The sequence below is a fragment of the Aulostomus chinensis genome, chromosome 22 (assembly GCF_037954235.1).
Source record: "Aulostomus chinensis isolate RoL2024-O1b breed Wild chromosome 22, RoL_Achi_v1.0, whole genome shotgun sequence".
In the NCBI taxonomy this organism is placed as follows: Eukaryota; Metazoa; Chordata; class Actinopteri; order Syngnathiformes; family Aulostomidae; genus Aulostomus; species Aulostomus chinensis.
Window position 1 is genome coordinate 863,106 of NC_141341.1, and position 19,611 is coordinate 882,716.

At 50.2% G+C, this 19,611-nt stretch overlaps 2 protein-coding genes across 12 annotated transcripts in view; both read right to left on the reverse strand.

Moving 5' to 3' along the window:
- The window catches only part of LOC147240198 (zinc fingers and homeoboxes protein 2-like), a 90,189-nt gene extending 82,589 nt beyond the window's left edge, over positions 1-7,600 (reverse strand). For 3 of the 4 annotated variants that reach the window (XM_086192832.1, XM_086192830.1, XM_086192831.1), the window contains exon 1: positions 7,131-7,598. The gene's annotated coding sequence lies outside the window, so the exon portion shown is untranslated. Of the gene's footprint in view, positions 1-7,130 lie in introns of all 4 variants that reach the window. The other variant, XM_086192833.1, reaches the window with a different exon arrangement.
- A 4,645-nt stretch (positions 7,601-12,245) lies between these two features.
- The window catches only part of col14a1b (collagen, type XIV, alpha 1b), a 95,732-nt gene continuing 88,366 nt past the window's right edge, over positions 12,246-19,611 (reverse strand). For 3 of the 8 annotated variants that reach the window (XM_086194297.1, XM_086194293.1, XM_086194298.1), the window contains 6 exons: positions 19,514-19,549; positions 19,086-19,152; positions 18,134-18,322; positions 17,805-17,882; positions 17,493-17,648; positions 12,246-14,824 (listed from right to left, as the gene is read on the reverse strand). In XM_086194297.1, the coding sequence (XP_086050423.1) occupies positions 14,529-14,824; positions 17,493-17,648; positions 17,805-17,882; positions 18,134-18,322; positions 19,086-19,152; positions 19,514-19,549 (822 nt within the window). In that variant the 3' untranslated portion in view covers positions 12,246-14,528. The other 5 variants (XR_015111373.1, XR_015111372.1, XM_086194294.1 and 2 more) reach the window with 5 other exon arrangements.

Sequence of the window (19,611 nt, forward strand, 5' to 3'; positions counted from 1 at the left end):
TCACCAGGTTTGAGCTGAACCAGCAAGCCATCGATGGAGGTCGTCGCACAACAAGCGTCACACGCCTGCAAAGCAACTGTGTCCTAACCAGCTCACCAGGTCTGGAGTGGGTACAGAGGTGGGACAGGTCTGGAGTGGGTACAGAGGTGGGACAGGTCTGGAGTGGGTACAGAGGTGGCACAGGTCTGGAGTGGGTACAGAGGTGGCACAGGTCTGGAGTGGGTACAGAGGTGGGACAGGTCTGGAGTGGGTACAGAGGTGGCACAGGTCTGGAGTGGGTACAGAGGTGGCACAGGTCTGGAGTGGGTACAGAGGTGGGACAGGTCTGGAGTGGGTACAGAGGTGGCACAGGTCTGGAGTGGGTACAGAGGTGGCACAGGTCTGGAGTGGGTACAGAGGTGGCACAGGTCTGGAGTGGGTACAGAGGTGGCACAGGTCTGGAGTGGGTACAGAGGTGGCACAGGTCTGGAGTGGGTACAGAGGTGGGACAGCGCCGCCAGAATTCAGGGGCCCAGAGACGGTAGTGTGCCTCTCAGCTGCTAACCCAGGGGTCGTACCAGTATTCCTATCATTATGCAGTTTAGGCGGCCGCCCAAGCAACAACGCTTGCCGCCTTAACATCTAAAAAAACAAAAAACAAACAAACTGGCAGCGTGATTCTGTCCTGCTTTCCAAACCGTGACCACCACCAGCCTCACTTCTCAGGAATTAAAAAAACCTGTCATGAATCAGAAGAATCTGCGTTTTAACCCTTCAAGTACAGCAGGTCCATGTGGTTTGCCTCTGACCGCTGGCACGCGCCCGAACAGCGCCATCTGCTGGTTGAATGTCATTGCGCTTTGTTGCTATCTGACATTTTTCACCAACATCCAGGAAAAAAGAAAAATAAAAACTTTTGGGGAGAGTTTCACCTGGAAGTTCTATCTAATATAACAGACCTTTAATATTTAGTATTTATTAAATAATTGTACACACACACACACACACACACACACACACACACACACACACCTCCAATCCTAATTTCTAGTCTTGTTACTCACTCACAGCCTTGTGTTTTGTCTTTCTTCCCTAAATTACTGAAGAATTGGCAAAAACAAGAACCAAGACTTTTACCAGACTGCTGGCAAAAAAAATACTTTCAAATTGCTGGATCAGATTTCTGGAGTTTGATGCTGGCAAAGGCTGCTGAACCAAAACATCTCCAGATAGAAGCCCCTCATTGAGCCCAATCACGCAAATGGATGAATAAACATCGACTGACCAAGCAAATATTGGAGAAGCAAACATGATATAGAAACCCAATATTAAACAAATACATGAATCGTTCTGTCTGCTTGTGCTGGCCACCGGACCGGACCGGACCGGACCGGACCCTCCCCTGGAGGGTCGGACTCCACTGGTTGATGTGCCGCTCTGCTAACCTGTTCACGGCAGCAGACGGCAGCCGAGTTTCTGTCGAACACAAACAGACACAAAGATGGAAAATGAGCCGAGCAGCTTCCCAAGGAACAACCTCTCGCCTGGAAACTTGCTGGCTTTGACTGCCAACCGGCTGGGAACAGACGCCTCTGCTGAGACCCTTGAGCAAGGCAGCGAACACTCCTGGTAGAGTTCATCGTGAGATGGCGGCGGGGTCTCAGGGCGGCCCCCAGGTGTGACTGCCAGGAAACATATGAATATCAATGAGGACGCTGATGAAAACCAGAGCCGTGCTCAGCGAGCGTTCTGGACAAATTAGGATTTTGAACAAGGTTCAAATTAACAATCCAGACAGGAAGGATGCCCCTTCCCATGCAGGGTTGTTAGGTTTTAGCGGGGGGGGTCCTAATTGAAGGTGTTTTAGTCTGGTGAGCCTGCCGCTGCTGGTCACTCGTGCTGAGTAATGGAGAGACGCGTGCGGCAGCCGCTGATGAGAAATGAGCTCTCCGTCCTCCATTCATGAACAAATCTGATGCAAAGACAGCGTCAGCAGGGGAAGACTGGCGCCTTCCAGGCAGCCCGTGAGCAAGAACGCCACGCTGGTCAACTTGTGTCAGAAGGATGCTGACAGCCTCATCACTCCCCCTCCAGCAGCCTGGAGGATCCGCAGAAGAACTCCAGCTCTGATGCTGCAGTGACATCAGCAACCGCCGGTGCGCCAGGACTCATGGTGCTGCGCGAGGGCAAACCCAACACCGCAGCACCAAACCAGCTGAGAGCTGATGGACCAGAACCCATTAACAGGACCCGATCAAGTCCATCACAGCAACATCAAACCATCACCAGATTCAAATATGAATATTTAGAAGGTTTTTTGGGGGTAAAACAAAAAAATGCAGTTGAGGGAAAAAATGTGGAAGAAGTTGCTGTTTAAGTTGCTGATAACGTTCAGATGAGACTGTCCTGTTCATGACCTGGCTCCAGCGCCGCAACAGGGGGCGGGGGGCCGGCGCTCCACATGACTTCTGCTTGACGAAGGAAATGGCGCTTCAACTTAGTCATGGAAGCAACAAAGTGCAGCGACCATGCGCACAGAGATGAATCACTCGTGCTCACAGTATCAGGTTGTTGACCGGCGTCATAGCTGAGCAGGAGGGACGCCCTCTCCTGGGCAGAATCTGGATGAAGCCAAAGAATGCTGCCGATCTGGTGAGGAGCCAGCCAGCCTCCTGGCACCGTCGCTGCCACGTCAACAACAGCAATGAAGCAATTCCAAATAATAGCAGGTAACGAGCTTCAGGTGAAGGACCGGCAGTGCGGGAGCACCTCAGGTGTGGTTAAACAAGGTCTCATCCCGGATCTCCTACAGCACGGTGTATCATTTCCTCCAGAAGAGTCTCACTCGGCTTCAGCGTGAACCGTCTGGCACCGTTCATCAACATCTACTGTCTGACAAGCAGGAATCAACACCACGTTAATCACTGCTAATTTAAGTCGAGCCACAAAAGAAGTCTTCAGCTTCGATGAACTCATCGCTGGTGTTGATGAGTCAACGCAGCGCTGAAGGAAACCAACCGTATTTGAACATTACAGACTAACTTCATGATTGGGTCCAGAATAATCACTGAAGGTAAATTCAGACCAGGTTCTCTGGCGTTCACGACCATGACGCTCATCACATGTCAGAATCGACGCCATTACGGCTTTGGCAGACATGGAGGAGCAGAACCACGGCGAGCGGGCTGTCGGCGCTCCTCCGGAGCAAACTAGAGGAGCGTGCTGATCTCCTCCCTGAGACTCCAGGCTCAAAGGGATGGTTCAGCAACGTTTCTGGTTACAGCAGGGAAGCATTAGGAGTCCAGAAGGACGCCAGACCGTGTGCAGGGAGGCGCAGGAGGCCGGTCCTCCTGCGCCTCCTTCCCTGCCGATGCCAGGAGTCCTCCAGTTTTATTTGCATGTTACATAAATATTAATTACTTTACTGAGCTCATAGTTGACAAGCATGCAACCAGAACTGAGCTGCTCTCATCTTACCAGCAGAAATAACTCATTTGCATTGGTCCTGCGTTTTACTTCTGCTGTCATTGTATTTACTGTAACTGTTTGTTTCACTGCTCAAAACGTGTCATTCTGACATAAATCATCTTCCTGCTTTGACCCACGCAGGTTTTCCAAGAGGCTGATGTCGATATTTGTGAACTGAATCTGCTGGTTTCTGCCAGTTTTCAATACCCTTAAAATAAATGAATAAATCGCTCTCCTTCAGCCAAAAATGTTCAAGCAATTCTAAATATTTCTCACAGCAGCTCTTGGCTGCCTGCACGTAGCCACGTTCAGCTAACATGAGCAGCTACGTTCCTGCCGGACTCAAGAAAAGCTGTTCTCATCAAGATGGTTGCAGCTGACGCAGAGGATGACCTCCAATTTGTCATCAGCCAGTCCATGAATCCCTGCAGAGGTCCCTAAATGAGCCCCTGTGGAGGAAAAGCTGTTAAAAAGTGGAGAGGGGAATACTGCATCACAGACTCCACTGTAGGCCACGCCCCTCTGTACCGTTAGGGTGGTAAAGCTGAGGATATATGGCGTGTAACGTTGCTCCACCCCCAGAGGAAACCGTCACAGTTCGATCCAACTGGTCCAAACACATCCGGAAAGTTTTCCAGGCCACACGACTAAATGATTTACCCACATCCCAGCTGAGGATCCGAAGCCTGGCCAGAGCCCCCCAGGACACGAGGGTCACTGGACACAACTGGACCAGCAGGACAGGAGCTAATGTGGACCGGGGTTTGGGACTCCAGAGGGGCTGTAGAATGACCACACAGACGCTCCTGGGGCAGGTGGAGGAGGACCAACACCTCACTCACCTGAGCCTCACCGTCAGCTGTCAATCAGGAACCAATAATCATTCAGGCTGATCGAACACACAGAATGAGATCCTGCTCATGACTCAGATGGGATCCCTGACTGGATACTGAACAGATATCTGGCGTCGCCTTAAACGCTTCCAGTCGACGTGGAAAGTGGGTCTGATCCAACAGCAGCCATCCAGATCCAATAGAGTGTGTGTGTGTGTGTGTGTGTGTTGCTGCTATGATACACACACAGTTTCTGACCACCCCATGCTCTCCAGTGACTCACCACACACACACACACTGCTTCACTCACTCATGCACAACCTGGCACGCTTGTACTCGCTTTCCCAAACACACACCCACACACAGCCTCTCTGACTATTTCATAGAACACCAATAGCACCAAGAATGTGTGTGTGTGTGTCAAAGTGAAATAAAAGCAAAGGAAGAGTGGATGTGGGAAAAAAGTCTGAATTTGTGTGTGTAAGATGCAGCTGTCATGCATGCGTTCTGCATGTGTGTGAGAGCATGTGTGAAATAAACAGCAGTTTGATGGAGCAACAAAATGTGCTGTAAGCTGTCGCTGTGTGAGTGTGTGAGAGTGTGTGTGTGTGGAGGAGTGCTTGTTCCGGCTCGTATATCTGCCATAAACCCTCAAGACTGAACACCACCGAGAGCGACCCAGGATGGGTCCATTTCAATCACCACAAATAATAAAATTTAAAAAAACACGCACTGAGTAGCAATTTTTGGCAATAAAAACCAATGATGTGAACAGTCTGAATGATGAAACAAAAGCCACTACGGCTGCAGTGTGTGTGTGTGTGTGTGTGTGTTGGGGTGCCAGGTCAGGTGGCAACTGCAAGCAGCAAATCACAGCTGCACCTCTTAGGAAGTGGTAAAATGTGTGTCAAAGAAATAGCTGCATGTCAGAGCAAGAGGAGGAAAAGTGTGTGTGTGTGTGTGTGTAGAAGGCTCCTTCAGGGGAGAAAGAAAAGGCACACAAGAAATGTGTGGTGCTGGAGTGTGTGTGTGTGTGTGTGTGTGTGTGACAAATAAATAGCAGCCAGGGAGCCAGCGTGCTGTGATTCGGGGACTGGCAGCGTGACTGACTGATCCCTGCATCCATATCATAGGATTAAAAACCCTGACACGGCGGCGATACAATAGCTGCAAAATATGAGACAAAAAAGTCGGTCAATGGGAGAGGAAATGTGATTATGAACCAGAACCTGCGACAGTGAGAAAATATTAAAAATCTGACACACTTTCAACAAGAGCCAGCGGTGCAGGGAGCCAAGTAGGAGCCTCTCCTCTGACAGCTGGGACTCATTCAGGGACGGGGGAGCACACCTGTTCACCTGAGGCCCGAACCCTCACCTGTTCACCTGAGGCCCGAACCCTCACCTGTTCACCTGCCGGCAGAGGCCCGGAGCTGGTCTGAGGTCAGCTGCTTGCTCCCCCTGCTAGGCTGCACACGCCGGACCAGGCTCACCTAATTATTCATGATTTTACGTAACAAGATTTGGGTAGAAAATGAGGTCAGGGGACATTCTGAGAACGAACCGGGCGAACTTTGGGAATCACACAGGAGGAGAAACTTCCCCTGAACGGGCCGAATCTCCCGTTACAAGAGAGAAAACTGTTTTCTCCCCCAGCACAATCTCTCCCTCCCTCTCCCCCAAAATAATTTATGAATTGGTAAAAGTACATTTTGTACAAATCTGAATGAAAATAACTTCCACGCAAGTCTGGCAGTCAGGTCGCTCTGCCGAACCCGTCCGACCCAGAGCCCAGAAGTCAACCACCGCCGAGCTCCGTCCGACCCCCGAACCTTTCATGATTCACGTGATTTATGTAACATTCACTCATTTACTCACTTATTTCTGCTCGTGGAAACAATTACAGTCAGAAACCAACAAGCTGAGTTTGGTTCTGCGGGAGTCTCTCGGCTAGCAGCGGCAGCAGCGCCCGCCGCCGTGCGGGAGACGCGCCACCGCGGCTGTTTCCACACCAAACAGCCGTGAAAGCGACTCTAACGGTGTAGGACAGCTCGGTTAAATGCAGATCTAGAGAAAATATATAGAACCGGTCCGGTTCTGTGACCCAACTACGCTCCGAGCCGCCGTTAGCCGCCAGCCCGTCCCGTTCCTATGGAGCCCGCTGACGGCGGCTCACCTCAGATGACCCAGCCAGCCAGACTGCTGTCTGCTAGCTAGCCCCGTTTGAACCTCACCAACAGCGGGCACCAGCAACACTTCCACCGACACTACCGACACTCGCTCCGCCGCCACCCTGTCACGACAGTACGCCGGCTCCACCTCGGGGGGAGAACCGGTCGGAGCAAACACCTTCTCCCGGCATAAGCACCGGGAGACACGTCTCGTGTTGCCGTGTTAGTGCGGGGGAAGCTAACAACTTAGCTTCTCCTCATTAGCAGGGCTAACTGGCTAACGGCTAGCTCCGCTGGCTAATAAATTTATTATGTGCACTTTCACCGGTGGGGTGGAGGTGGGGGGGGGGGCAGCAAAAGTTGGCTACCCTAATAAAGATAAACAAACAAACAACCGGAAAGAAGCAGGTGACATTCTCAGCAACTACTGTCCAACACGAGCCGCGCGGTGTCCGGTAAAGTTGCCTGACAGCCAGGTATCTCTCACCCGAGCCGGGCTGCCGAGGTCGGCTCCCCGGGAGAGGCTGCGGCGGGCGGTCGCTAGCGGCGGCGGCTGCTGCCTGGCCGGAGACTCCGCTAATCTGCTGCTGTTGCTGCTTTAATAACTTCACTTTTGCGATGACTTTGGTGAAAAATCCCCTCCAGGAGTAAAAACATGAGAAGTTTCCCCCGCGTCCTACCTGAGTGCGGTGTCCGGGTGCGGGTGCAGACGCCTGGAAGTTGGTTATTCCCGGATCTCCCGAGTGGCGCGGTGCGGGGCGCATATAGCTAGCGCTGGGGACAGTAAAGACTGTAGCATAGCTAACCTAAAGACAACAGTCGAGGAGGAAAAAAAGCCTCCTCGTTGCTCATAGGGGGGATCGACGACAAAAACCACATGATCTTTTACGTCAGCATATATTTGCATAGGATGCCAAATTTATGTTTGGCGTCCAGGTGACGTGAAAATGTACAGAAAAGTTGGATCACGTCGCTGGCGGACGCCGGCAGGGGAGGTCGGGCTGCGGTGGGCAGGCGTGTCGCAGCAGCCGCGTCCCCCTGCTGCCGCTGCGGGATTCACCGCCACCGGCCTCTCCGCGCTCGCCGCCGAGTTTACGCTCACTTTCTCTCAGCTTGTGTGACTTTTACAGTTTCATCAGCCCGCGACGCTCCTGACCAGGGTTTTCTTTTGGTTTAACCCACACACACACACACACACACACACACACACACACACACACACACACACACACACACACACACACACACACACACACACTACCCCCCACCATGAATCTTTCCCGCCTGTTAATGATGAAAATATCAATTAAAAAACCCAATGCAAAACTAAACGTGAGCTCTGAGCACCTGTTAGATCCCCCCCCCCAAACACACACACACACACACACACACAAACCACCGGTCTGAGGTGAAATCACATGAGGAATCTGGGTGGGGGGGGGCGTTTGTGCGCGCGCGTGTGTGTTTGTGTGGGGGGGGGGCGGGGTTAAGTTCCCTCGGCGGAGGTTAAGTTTCCTCGTGAGCACCGTCTCCATCTCATGTATTTTTGATCAACGTGCTTGTTGGAGCTGATGAGACGCAACAGCAGCTGCCAAAAGATGGCGGACAGCGACGCCTACAGGCGAATGCGGGAGCTGCACCTGGAGGTCCTGGTGGGACCGCAGTGGATCTCTGTGACCTTTGAACCCTGTGATTGACAGATTTCCCATCTTCAGATATATTTGCTGCATCAGTGGAGGGTTGGACGGTTTGCCTCACACTTCCTGCTGCTGCAGCGTGTGATTGTACTTCAAGCGCTGATTCGTAGACGCGGCTCCTCATCGTTTGGAGTTGCACCGTTCATGTGCTGCCAGCTGAGCTCAGGTGTGTTCAATCCAGGCCCGTCTGCTGCTGGAGTGCACCTGTGCAGGGAGGGCCTTATAAGGTGACCCATCATGCATCGCTGACTTTGTGTAGAGGAAAGTCCAACATCAACTGAAACATTTGCTCTCTTTCACCGTCTCTCCTGCCAGAACATGAGGACTCGAAGTGACGGCGAGGCCTCCGTCCTGCTCGATGGAGGGTTCCTGACGCGCTGCATCTCTAAGCTACAGGACAGAACCAGGAGGAGTTTCTGTCTGGCTTCACCGCTGTTGCTGCGATGTGGTTCGACTGCTAATGCTGATGCTAGCAATGATAGCGTCACAGTTGATTTTCTTTTTTCAAAACACACAGTAACGAAGATTTCTTCTAGATTTCGCCGCGGTGGCGGCAGCTGCTCCCCGATCCAAGCCGCCACAGCTGGAAGAGTAGGAGAGGCGTTTACGTGTCGTCAGCTGTGACGACAGTAGCTGTCAGTCACCTCCATCGGTCAGGACAACCAGGAAGTTCAGAGCCGAGTTTGAGGTTCTGGGGTCTGATGGTGGCTAAGATGGTGGTCTGAGACAGTGAAGCAAGGTTTGTGATGCCACGTGGCGCCATGGCGCCGCCCCTCAGCACTTGTTTGATAAATGATGACAACAAGATCTATCTCGTCCCCACAACTGGATTCATTGGAGGGGATGAGTTATATTTTGTGGCCACAAATTATTCAAAGTGTGGAAGCAACAATCCCTTGTCTCAAGTACAGAATGTAGCAAAGGAGCAATCAAACGGATCAGAACCAAGTCGGTGCCGCCCGGCACACGGCACCGTGATGTCACAGCCCACCAAAAATACCTCGGCAAAATATAACGGACACAAACAGAAATGAGGCAGAAAGGAGAATCAAATCTCCAGATGTGAGTGTTGTACGCAGAGGCTCCAGTGGGCGTGGCAGCCTGCTGTCACTCAACCAGACGCCCCAAAGAGCAACAGAAACGTGATTTCATTTCCCCTCCAACAGCAGAGCACACCCCCAGATGACATCACCAGCAGCCTGCGACCGTGTTCACAGCGATGGCGAGTTGAGCTTCGGTCCATGAGGTCAAATGCGAACGCATCTCCTTCTGCTCGTGTCTCAACACCTTGTTTTTTTTTAATCATCCACCAAATCCCAATATTTCTTGTCGCAGGTTTTTTAACCAAACAGCTGCAGGAGCTTTGCTCGTCTCCCCAGAAACTGCTCATTAGTTAAACTGCATAAACCCAAAACAACCAAAAGCATTCGATCGACGCCGCAGCCGAGACGTCTGCAGGAGGCTCGTCTGCACCTGGAATCTCTCGCCAGAGTCTCAGGAGTACACAATCAGGTAATGTTGCCAGGCAAAAGTGCCGGCTCTAGCCAATAAGCAGAGTTTTGGCCAACATTGCTTAGCAACAAAAGTTAAAAAACGAACCACTCAAGGCTTGAAATAGTCTTTAAAGTAGTAATCAACAGCCACCGGTGTCACGGCTCCTGCAGACAGAGAAGCGTGGAGCCGCCCTGCTGAAACGCCACTGCGCCGGGTTCATCCCCTGACGTGGCCTTCGCACGAGGAATGAACAAATATTATCATGCATCATTGATGGACTCAAGCAAGGAGACCTTGAGAACAGCAGCTTGGGGGAGGCATCAGACCTGACAAGGCACTCCTGCTCTCTCCTCTTCCTAAATTCACCAGGTGACAAAACGACGAAGGTCACGTACGGCAGTGAAAACAGGACACGGGAGACTTGACCAGGTTCTCTGTCCCTCAGCACCACTGGGGACCTGAACAGCAAACAGAACCGATGGAACTGAAGTGGGACAAAGTCCTTGGTGCCCGACCCTGCTGGTGCCCGACCCCTGTAGACCACAGATTCTGGGAGAGACAAAGATAAGAGCACTTCAGAGACGAAGAACTGGGAGACGACAGATTGGGATTAGAGATGAAGTCCACAAACTGAGATAGCAAAGAGAGGAGAGGGAAGGATGGATGGCTTTGATGCCGCTGATCAAAGCAGTCAGAGGTCAAAGATGGCAGACTGAATCACTGAGATCAAAGTCAGAGGCTTGACTTTGATTTGTCCCTTTAATGTCTGACTTTCTAATGACACAAACATTTGAGATGTCAAAAATCCCCCAAGATCAAAGTGAGATCTTCAGGAAGGTTCCGTTACATTTTGTCAATTTCAGAAGATTAAAACCTGAAATGTGTATGGACAGCAGGTGACCAGTGAGATACCACAGGAAGCACTGATGAAGAGCTTCCTCTTCCTCTGCTGCAGTTGTGTTGAGTCACCTGCTTCGTCACTGGTGCTCGTTAGTAAGTCACCTGTCTCACTCTGAAGGTTTGATGCTTTATTCATCACGAGTAGGAGGACAAGAGCAGCGTGTCTGGACACATTTACATACAAATGAAGCCAGGATTAATTATTAAAACACACACACACAGGCAGCCTTCATCTGCTGCAGTGTTAACGACAAACATCAGCGACTCAGCACAGTGATTCGGTGTGCGTGTGTGTGTGTGTGTGTGAGAGGGGGGGGTTATCAGATTCATCACCAGGTTAATCGCCCTCTGTTGTTTCCAGGCGGATGTTTGCGTGAGCTGATGGGGGGGGGGGGCTGCTCTGTGTTGGTTCTGATTCAGAGGAGAGGTGATATCCACCAGGGGCGTCTGGGATCTCTCCCTCTCCCTCTCCCTCTCTCTCTCTCTCTCACACACACACACAAGTCCAGCATCAGCATAGAACCTATCTCTGAACTGGACTTGTCCCGTACGGTGCGGGAAACAAGTCCTAAAACCAGCAAAGGTTCTACGTTCCTGAGTCGGTCTAACAAATACTTGACACCCACAGGAGGGTTCATGATTGCAGTCATGAGGAAGACCCTCAAATACACCAAATTATTTCTGGTCCTACATGAACGTAAAAGAATCCAGACATAAACGAAACGGTCGACAGATGCAATGTCCAACCAAGCATGCAGCAGGTAGCACAGGTAGCCAATCAGAAGTGTCCCTCCTCTTCAGCCAATCACACGATGCGTCCCCTCAGCTGGAGGTTTGGGTTTTTTAATTCTCTGAGGATATTCCATGACTTATTCTAACACTGAAACTCAATAAACCGCTGGCAGACTGCAAAGAAGCAAAATGGCATCAAAGTCCCCACTAATAAAGCTTTCGGTTCTATTTTGTGTCTCATTTGTTAATAACTATAATAATGTTAATCTGTTGAATGCCCACAGGAAGAGGAGTGATTCCTCTGAGGGAGGCAGATCCTGGTCTGACCACATGAGGGCAGCACATGGTCACAGACGGTTCTCCTAGAGCTGCTTGGTGAGCGGCGACGGCACCGCGTCTCCCTTTGTACTCAGCAGTGATTTAATCTCAGATGGAACAAAGAGTCTGACGGTAATCAGCCTCATCTGAGGGGAGCTCGATGATGGAGGGGACGGCTTCTGTAAATTCATTCATCTTTCTGACACGCCGAATATTTCTGACTCTTACAACCTCAAGAGTGTGAGTGTGTGTTGATGTCCAGGTTCTCTCAATAGGTTTTATATTCAAAACCAATAAAAGACCCAAATGGAAACACTGGAAGTTCAAATACATCTCAATGTGTCAGAATCGAGCACCCGTGGCTCCGCTGGCTCCTGGTTCGGCTGAACCGGCAGGTTTTGTCTCAGTTTAGCTGGTATTAGCCGGCAGCCTGCATGAGCTTGGAGCTAAATAGCCGACTCCTCCTGGAAACAATGAGAAGTGCATTTCCCTGTCCTGGGTGCACTGAAGGAATGTCTGATATCTTCACGCAGAGGGAAAAAAATCTCCTTCAGAAGTGCATGAAGAAGCCTTTGACCGCACGTGGGAGTTGACGCGGACTTGTTAGCGTCTCTGCACCACACCGGCGACACATTCAGTAACAACTCAACTCAGTCAACGATTGTACTTCGTTTTTATTGTTCTGAGAAATTCAATACCAAGTAAAAAATAAATTACTTCCATAATTTGTGTTTTTCAAACATCTGGTCAGAGGTGTGGACAACAGAAAACACGGCGGCCTGTTTTTAGCCCTCACAGACCTGAAGGCCTCGGCGACGCGTTGCTGAATGTTTCTGAAGTAAAACTGAGCAACAAACAAACAGGAGTGAATAAATGAGGCACAACTGCTCCCAAACGTCTCCGGCAGAGAAACACATGAGAGACAAATACCAAAACATAATGGAACACTTCTCATCTTCAAACGGACACAAATGTTCACGTTCTCAGACGTCATGTTTGTGTGTAAAATGTGACAAAGCAGAAACCGGGACCAACAGAGTCCTGGATCAAACAGGAGGCGCTTCGACCGGCTGGATCACACGGATATAAATGGAGGCTGATCCATCAAAGCTAGAACAAAGCATCAATCTTCTCTCCTAATCTGGGTTTAACTTGCTGTCAGCTGTCAATCAGCATCCTGACAGCTTCTGTCAGTTCCAACATCCAAAATCTACAACACATTTACAAAGAAACAGAAAAAGCTCTCTTACATAAGTTGTTATCTTGTTTTTACAGCTTTTTTCTTTTTCCATCAACCTTCTTAAATACTGAGTAACTGAGTTTAATACTGTAACAAAACCTCCAGTCACAGAAAAAAACAAAACAAAATCTTTTTCTAAGTAATAAGAGAATGTTTCTGTGGTCCATCACACCAACTGAAAAGAAAGAAGCATGCACATTTTTACATCAAATTCAGTTGAACTGCTGGAAACCTCCTGCGAGCAGAGTTTTGGAGCCTTAAAAGAAACAATGGAGGAAAGAGAAACGTGATGATCAAAGTTGTAGAACTTACTGGCGACCAGAAGCACGGCGGCAGAAACTGTATATCTTAGTAGGTTCGTGGAGCGAAGACCACGTTCCCCTCTGGTGGACGATAAAGTTTTATCAATCGTTGGAGGTAGAGGCTGAGGGGCGTTAGGCTGGGAATAGGAGGAGCGCAGGAGTGTGACTTCCTAATTTAGCATCGTAGAAAAGAAGATAAAAATTTGTCTTGGGGTGATCTAATTTGTCATAGCGAATAAGAAATATGACGATGGTGACACGTTCATCATTGTAGCTACATCCCAGCTAGCAGGGAACCCCCCCGGTCACATTAGCTCACCTACTAGCGTTGTAGCTAGTTAACGTAGCTACATCCCAGCTAGCAGGGAACCCCCCCGGTCACATTAGCTCACCTACTAGCGTTGTAGCTAGTTAACGTAGCTACATCCCAGCTAGCAGGGAACCCCCCCGGTCACATTAGCTCACCTACTAGCGTTGTAGCTAGTTAACGTAGCTACATCCCAGCTAGCAGGGAACCCCCCCGGTCACATTAGCTCACCTACTAGCGTTGTAGCTAGTTAACGTAGCTACATCCCAGCTAGCAGGGAACCCCCCCGGTCACATTAGCTCACCTACTAGCGTTGTAGCTAGTTAACGTAGCTACATCCCAGCTAGCAGGGAACCCTACCGTCACATTAGCTCAAAGCTTTGTCATCACTTTACAGCCCGAATGTAAAGCTCCGCCCACCTTTTGGTCCTGCTTGACCTGGTCTGCACACCTGGGAGCCAAGCAAAGCAAGAGCAACATGCTGGCAGATGACACTCTTACCAAGCCAGATGAGCTTTTAATCCACTGGAAACCTTTTAGTGTGTTGGTTGTTGTGCTAGTTGACTGCTGAGTATCAGGAGACACTTCACCATCCAGGTAAACACAGCTAGTTATGACTAGTTACAGGTGGATACAGGTAGACGTGACTGATGACAGACACACGCAGTCTTCAAGTAGCTGGAGAGAGAAAACAAGACAATTTTGGGGCTACGAGTTAACTTGTTCCCCTCATTTAACTTGTGGCAACATGATAGATCTTGTGGCCATGAACGTTTTAAACTGAGGGAACAAGGTGCGTCTTGAGGCCAAAAGATGTCTGTTGTCCCCTCTCTCCGTGGTCACCTCCGGGCCTCCGTAGAACCAAAGAAAACACTAAAATTTAAACTTGGTTGACGAGCTGAGAAAAAACATTGAAAACAACATTTCCTTAAAACTCTGTTTTTGTGACTTTAATTGAGTAGCATAGGTGAGTAAAGAAGTCCCGCCCGACTCCCCGCCCGTCGTCTCGACAGTGTCCATATCATTGCTCTACATCAGGCACTTGTTGATAAGTCCGTAATGGCTCAACGCCCAATCACAAACCGCCATCACTCCCTCTCAGTTAGCAGCATCTTCGCTCCTCTCGTTAGCCTCCTCTTCTGCCCGACTCGCTCCTCCTCCTCCTCCTGGGCCGTCACGCTCCGAGAACTGCGGTGGATGCCAGGGGACCTCAGCTCGATGTTGTCGAGCGCGGGGTCATCAGGCTCCACAGGCCGCGGCGCCGGGTAGTTGGGCTGGTAGTAGCGGTAAGGGTCGTCCTCCTCAGCCTCACCATAGTTCTGGAAGATGTTGGATGGCAGTTGGACTGCAGGGACAGCGCCGCCATCAGTGACATCCTCCCCCTCTGTGTTGCCAACCAGCCAACCAGGCAGCCAGCAGCAGATCAGCCAGCACGCCAGAACGCCATGACGCCAGTCAGACAGTCAGTGAGAGCCCAAAACAAACATGGCCGCCCCCGACACCACAGGAAACAACATTTTGAATCAGGTTGTTGGGGTTTGATTGGGTTAGTAGGACAAGGGGAGGGGAGACACAGAGGGACAAGCGTTACCATGGTTACAGACTGACAACACTTAAAGTGAATTTAGAAGGAAGGATGAGCAGCGGCTCCCATTCATTTAGGCTTTGAAGCAAAGTTTTCTGTGGGAGGAAGTTGTTGAAGAGGAACTCGCCACTGCGACGGAACCTCGGAGGCTGAGGGGCGCACGCTGCTTCTGCAGAAGCAGGTGGAGGACGCTGTCACTGCAGCCGTGTGTTTGTGGCCTGTTGTGAATTTCATGACGTAACAGTGAGTTGGTCCCCACGGTAACCAGCATTGTCACGTGCACACGCGCATGTGTGACACCACTAAGAAAAAGATTTGAATTTCTTGTCTTCTGTGACTCCTGGTTTCTCCTGCAGCCCAAACGTCTGCCAACACATGACCCCGGCAGGAAAATGGCGTCTAACCACTGAAGGGTTACAGATCTTTAACCTTTCAAGAAACATGGAGACTTCCTGAGAAAGTCAGTATTTGTAATAACTATATTCTTGTGCTCCTCTCATTAAAAAGAACATGCGAAATTATGTAAACAAACAAAACGTTAAACGAATGAAAATATTTATAGGCGTTGATCAAGACTGAAGTTTATGAATTTGTATTTGTATTCATGTATTTGTTAGTATATTATTTGTGTATATTTTTAGAAAAAAAAAGAAGAGTCAATTTAGTGTCCTGGGAGGGAGCGAGTCGGACATTTTTACAAATGAATAAAGCACGCTGATGATGTCATCTGGGTGACTCGCTTTAATTCCATTCCTGTTGTTTTTTTACGCGTCTCTGACCCTGCGTGGTGAGGATGTGGTGGTGCCACGGCTGATCAGCAGAGGCAGCCACGTGTCTTTGTGGACAGTGCGGGAAGGTTCTAAACCCAGCTGATGATTGACAGACACACACATGCAGACGCTACACACATTAAAACCCCGCAAGCTGCACAGCGCCATGCAAGCTGCTGTGTGACCTTTAACCTCAACAGACATCAAGGGTTAACAGAGTCATGCATTTGACTGTGAAGATGACACACGTCGGGTTTCCTCAGACCGCTGGTGCAATTAATCCACTCACAGCCTTTCCAGATTCCTTCTCAGCTGGTGAGAGTGGCAGGTGTGTTCATGTGACGCATCTGGGACGCGCGACAAGTGGAGGAACTCAAACACAATTTCCCAGGAGGCTTTTCTCTCTCCACAGAGTGAGTAAACTGGCTGAGTCATCATGTACCAGCAGCGCGTGCATGAGAGTCGTTTGCGTCGGAGGAAACCTTCCGTGGGGCATCTTCCCACATGTTAAACCCACACGTGCAAGACTCAAGGCTTTCAAACACGTTAAGATGCAGAAATCAGCTGATCATGCAGATTCAGCCTGCGACTACGGGAGGCTGAGAGTCTTGCAAGTCGCTTCACCCAACTCTCAACACCCGCTCAGGCAGGGTGGAGCGTTACCACGGATATTTACACGTCTGATCTCTGTCTCAGCTGCTGACTTCCACATGGACGATCCTAGTTCTGTGTGATCGCGCCATGTGTGCTGACGACTCACGACTAAATGTTACTGGGCTACAACTGTGAAAGAGTGAATGTTGGTTACTGCACATCGTCCCTTTAAAAAAATACATCACAAAAATAAATCTGATTTAAAATGACAAAAACAGGGAAAAAAGGAAGTGCAGAGCTCGTCTTGTCCTAACGAGCGCGTATTTGACTTTCTGTTGGATGTGAACTGTGTGTCTGTCTTTTATGAACAATGAATAAAGGCAAGAGTGAACCAACTGCTTCCTGTACTTGTATCACTGCTCGACTGCACAAAGTGAATTCATTTCAACTGAACTGGGAAAATGTTGTAAACCAACACATGTGATCATGTGATCCGTACGTCGGCCTCCATATCAGTGATGCACTCGTAGTGTCGTTTGTTTGGATCTTGAAAGCTAATATCCAAACAAGACATTGGAAACGATGCAAAACTTCAGAGTCCAACTCGCGCCTTTCAGAGACGGTTGGTAAGACAACATCTGAGTGTATTTCAAAGTTTTGCCCTCAAATACTGAACGTAGGACAACAGCATGCAGCCTATTTAACTCACTGGCAACTTTTCACCATGAAAAGAAGAGTTAAACGTTTCACCCTGTGACTCTTAAGAGACGCTCGGCATCACAAAGGTTACATGCAGTTACAGAAGGTGTCCTACAACCATCGTGGTGGAATCATGGGTAGAACCGCGGAAACCACTTAAACAGGGCATCGATGATACTGTTAACGTTTTAGCAATCAATCATGCTGGAGGAGGAAGGGGTCTCGTATTACTGATGATTAATTGGCTGTGCTGAGAGTCTGGCAAATGTCCTCAGAAATCTCAGTGACTCGTTTTAAAAAAGGAACGAACTGAGATTAAAAGGATTTTGATCAAATGAGTGGATTAAAGTGCGTCAACATGTACCGAGCAGTTAGTTAGTCTGTATTTACAGGATCCTACGTACCTCCAACATTGTAGCCCACACAGGCGTTCTGGTCGCAGTACCCTGGAGGCCCTGCAGGGCCAACTGGTCCTGGGACCCCTGGCCGACCTGGAGCTCCAGGGTTGCCAGGTCGCCCTGAAGTACCTTGGTTGCCAGGTCTGCCCTGTCCTGGAGTGCCTTGGAGAGACGGCGCATATACAAGAAACATGTCATTTCCTGTTGCCCCCAGGTGGTGCTACCACTCATGTGAGTCAACCTCTGCCCCTCCACCAGATTTGGTGGGAATCGACCAGAAAGTTTTATAATAATCACAAGACCAGACTGAGTGATTACCTGGTGCTCCTGAGGGTCCTCGTGGGCCTTGAACTCCCACACCTGCAGAGCCCTTCTCTCCCCTCTCTCCAGGTTGACCTGGACACACACACACACACACACACACACACACACACACACACACACACACACACACACACACACACACACACTGAGCCTCAAACATGAGGGCTGCTTCTCTGGACAACAATATGTCCAAGAACCATGAACCACAGATGCTAAGATGCTAACAGACGCCATGAGAAGGGTCCTTTTATTAGTTTCAGTCAGACTGTGGAGATTCAGCTTCTCCTTGCCACTCCACTGTCTGTCACTATGTCTTATCTCACCTCGTTCTCCCGGCTGACCGTTCTGCCCGTTCTGTCCCGGGAATCCTGGCCGTCCTGGGGGACCTTGCTCTCCTTGGGGCCCTGGGGGTCCGTTTCGACCAGGCTCTCCGGGGGGTCCTGGCACAGTGCGGATGGACACCGGTGGGCTGGGTGCATGGTTCAGAATGGAATTGTAGCGAGCCATGTGGCCTGAAGACACAAGACGGGATGATTGTCACAGCTGGGACAGCGGATCTGGACGATCAGAGCTACGACCTCAAACAAGGTAACAAATCTTTCTCTGATGTCACGTCACTGGACCTCAGTGGTTCTGAGGAGCTGGAAACAATCAGAGGGTCGAAAGTTAGAAAAGTGCCAGACTTCTGGCAGCAAGCAGATGAGCGCGAGAGCAAAACGCAGTCGCACATCTGCCCAGCTGTGGTTTTACCCTCAGTCAAACTGGCAGAACAACAGACGTTTCCATTCAATTCTGAGTGAAATGCAGCAAAAGCGGGAACGTGAATTACAGTCGTTTATACCGAGTAGTTTGTAGAGAGTAAACCAGGTTAGGTATGTGTCGGTCCACCAGAAGGTGGCGATGCAGTCAGTGTTACAGTGGCTGCACCAGCCAGCGCAGAAGAAGAAGAAGAAGAAACCCAGCGAGGCATCAGGTGGGCTCATTGTTCCACGTTCACCAGGTGAAGATGGAGGATGGAGTCAGTTGGACCAGGTGTCATAGTTCTGTGGTGCCAGCTGGTGTTGGACATGTTGGACACCAGGACAGACAGACGGCGGCGGAACCAGCTGCTCAGTCACATGACTGTAGACTCGCTACGTCAGTTTATGTGGATCAGGTGCTTCCAGCTCCTACTTTGAACGGTGAATCTTTTCAAAAAATGTCCTCTTAATCAGAACTCCCAGTAGGAATCCTCCCATCATCCCACTGAACATGGTGGGACACTGGTGGACTCACTCTGAATCAGCTGCTCGCAGACCTGCCTGGCGATGGCCTGAACTGATGCCGTTGACTGAAGGTCACCCTGACAACACACAAGCAAACATGCACCGTCATTACATCATCGGCCCAAGTGATACCAGGAGCGCCGAGCTGCGCCCAGCGAGCTCGGCGCTCCTGGGACAGAGTTAACCAGCATGACGTGAACATCATGAAGCCACTGCTCTTTGAGAGCAGCCAGCTGAGGGGGTCTGGAGGGGGCGGGGTTAACCCAGGACCACGTGGAGGGACATCTCCATGCTGGTGTGGGACATCCTAGGGTTCTCCAGTCAGAGCTGGTCCATGGGGCCAGGGTGTGAGTGGTTGAATAACACACACACACACACACACACACACACACACACACACACACACACACCTCTGCTGTTTGTGTAAGAGCCACTTACCCGTTCACCTTTGTCTCCCTTGCTTCCTGGTGGACCCTGCAACAGAGGGACAAACCAACACCATGAGAACTGAACTCTGATGATGACGACGACGGATG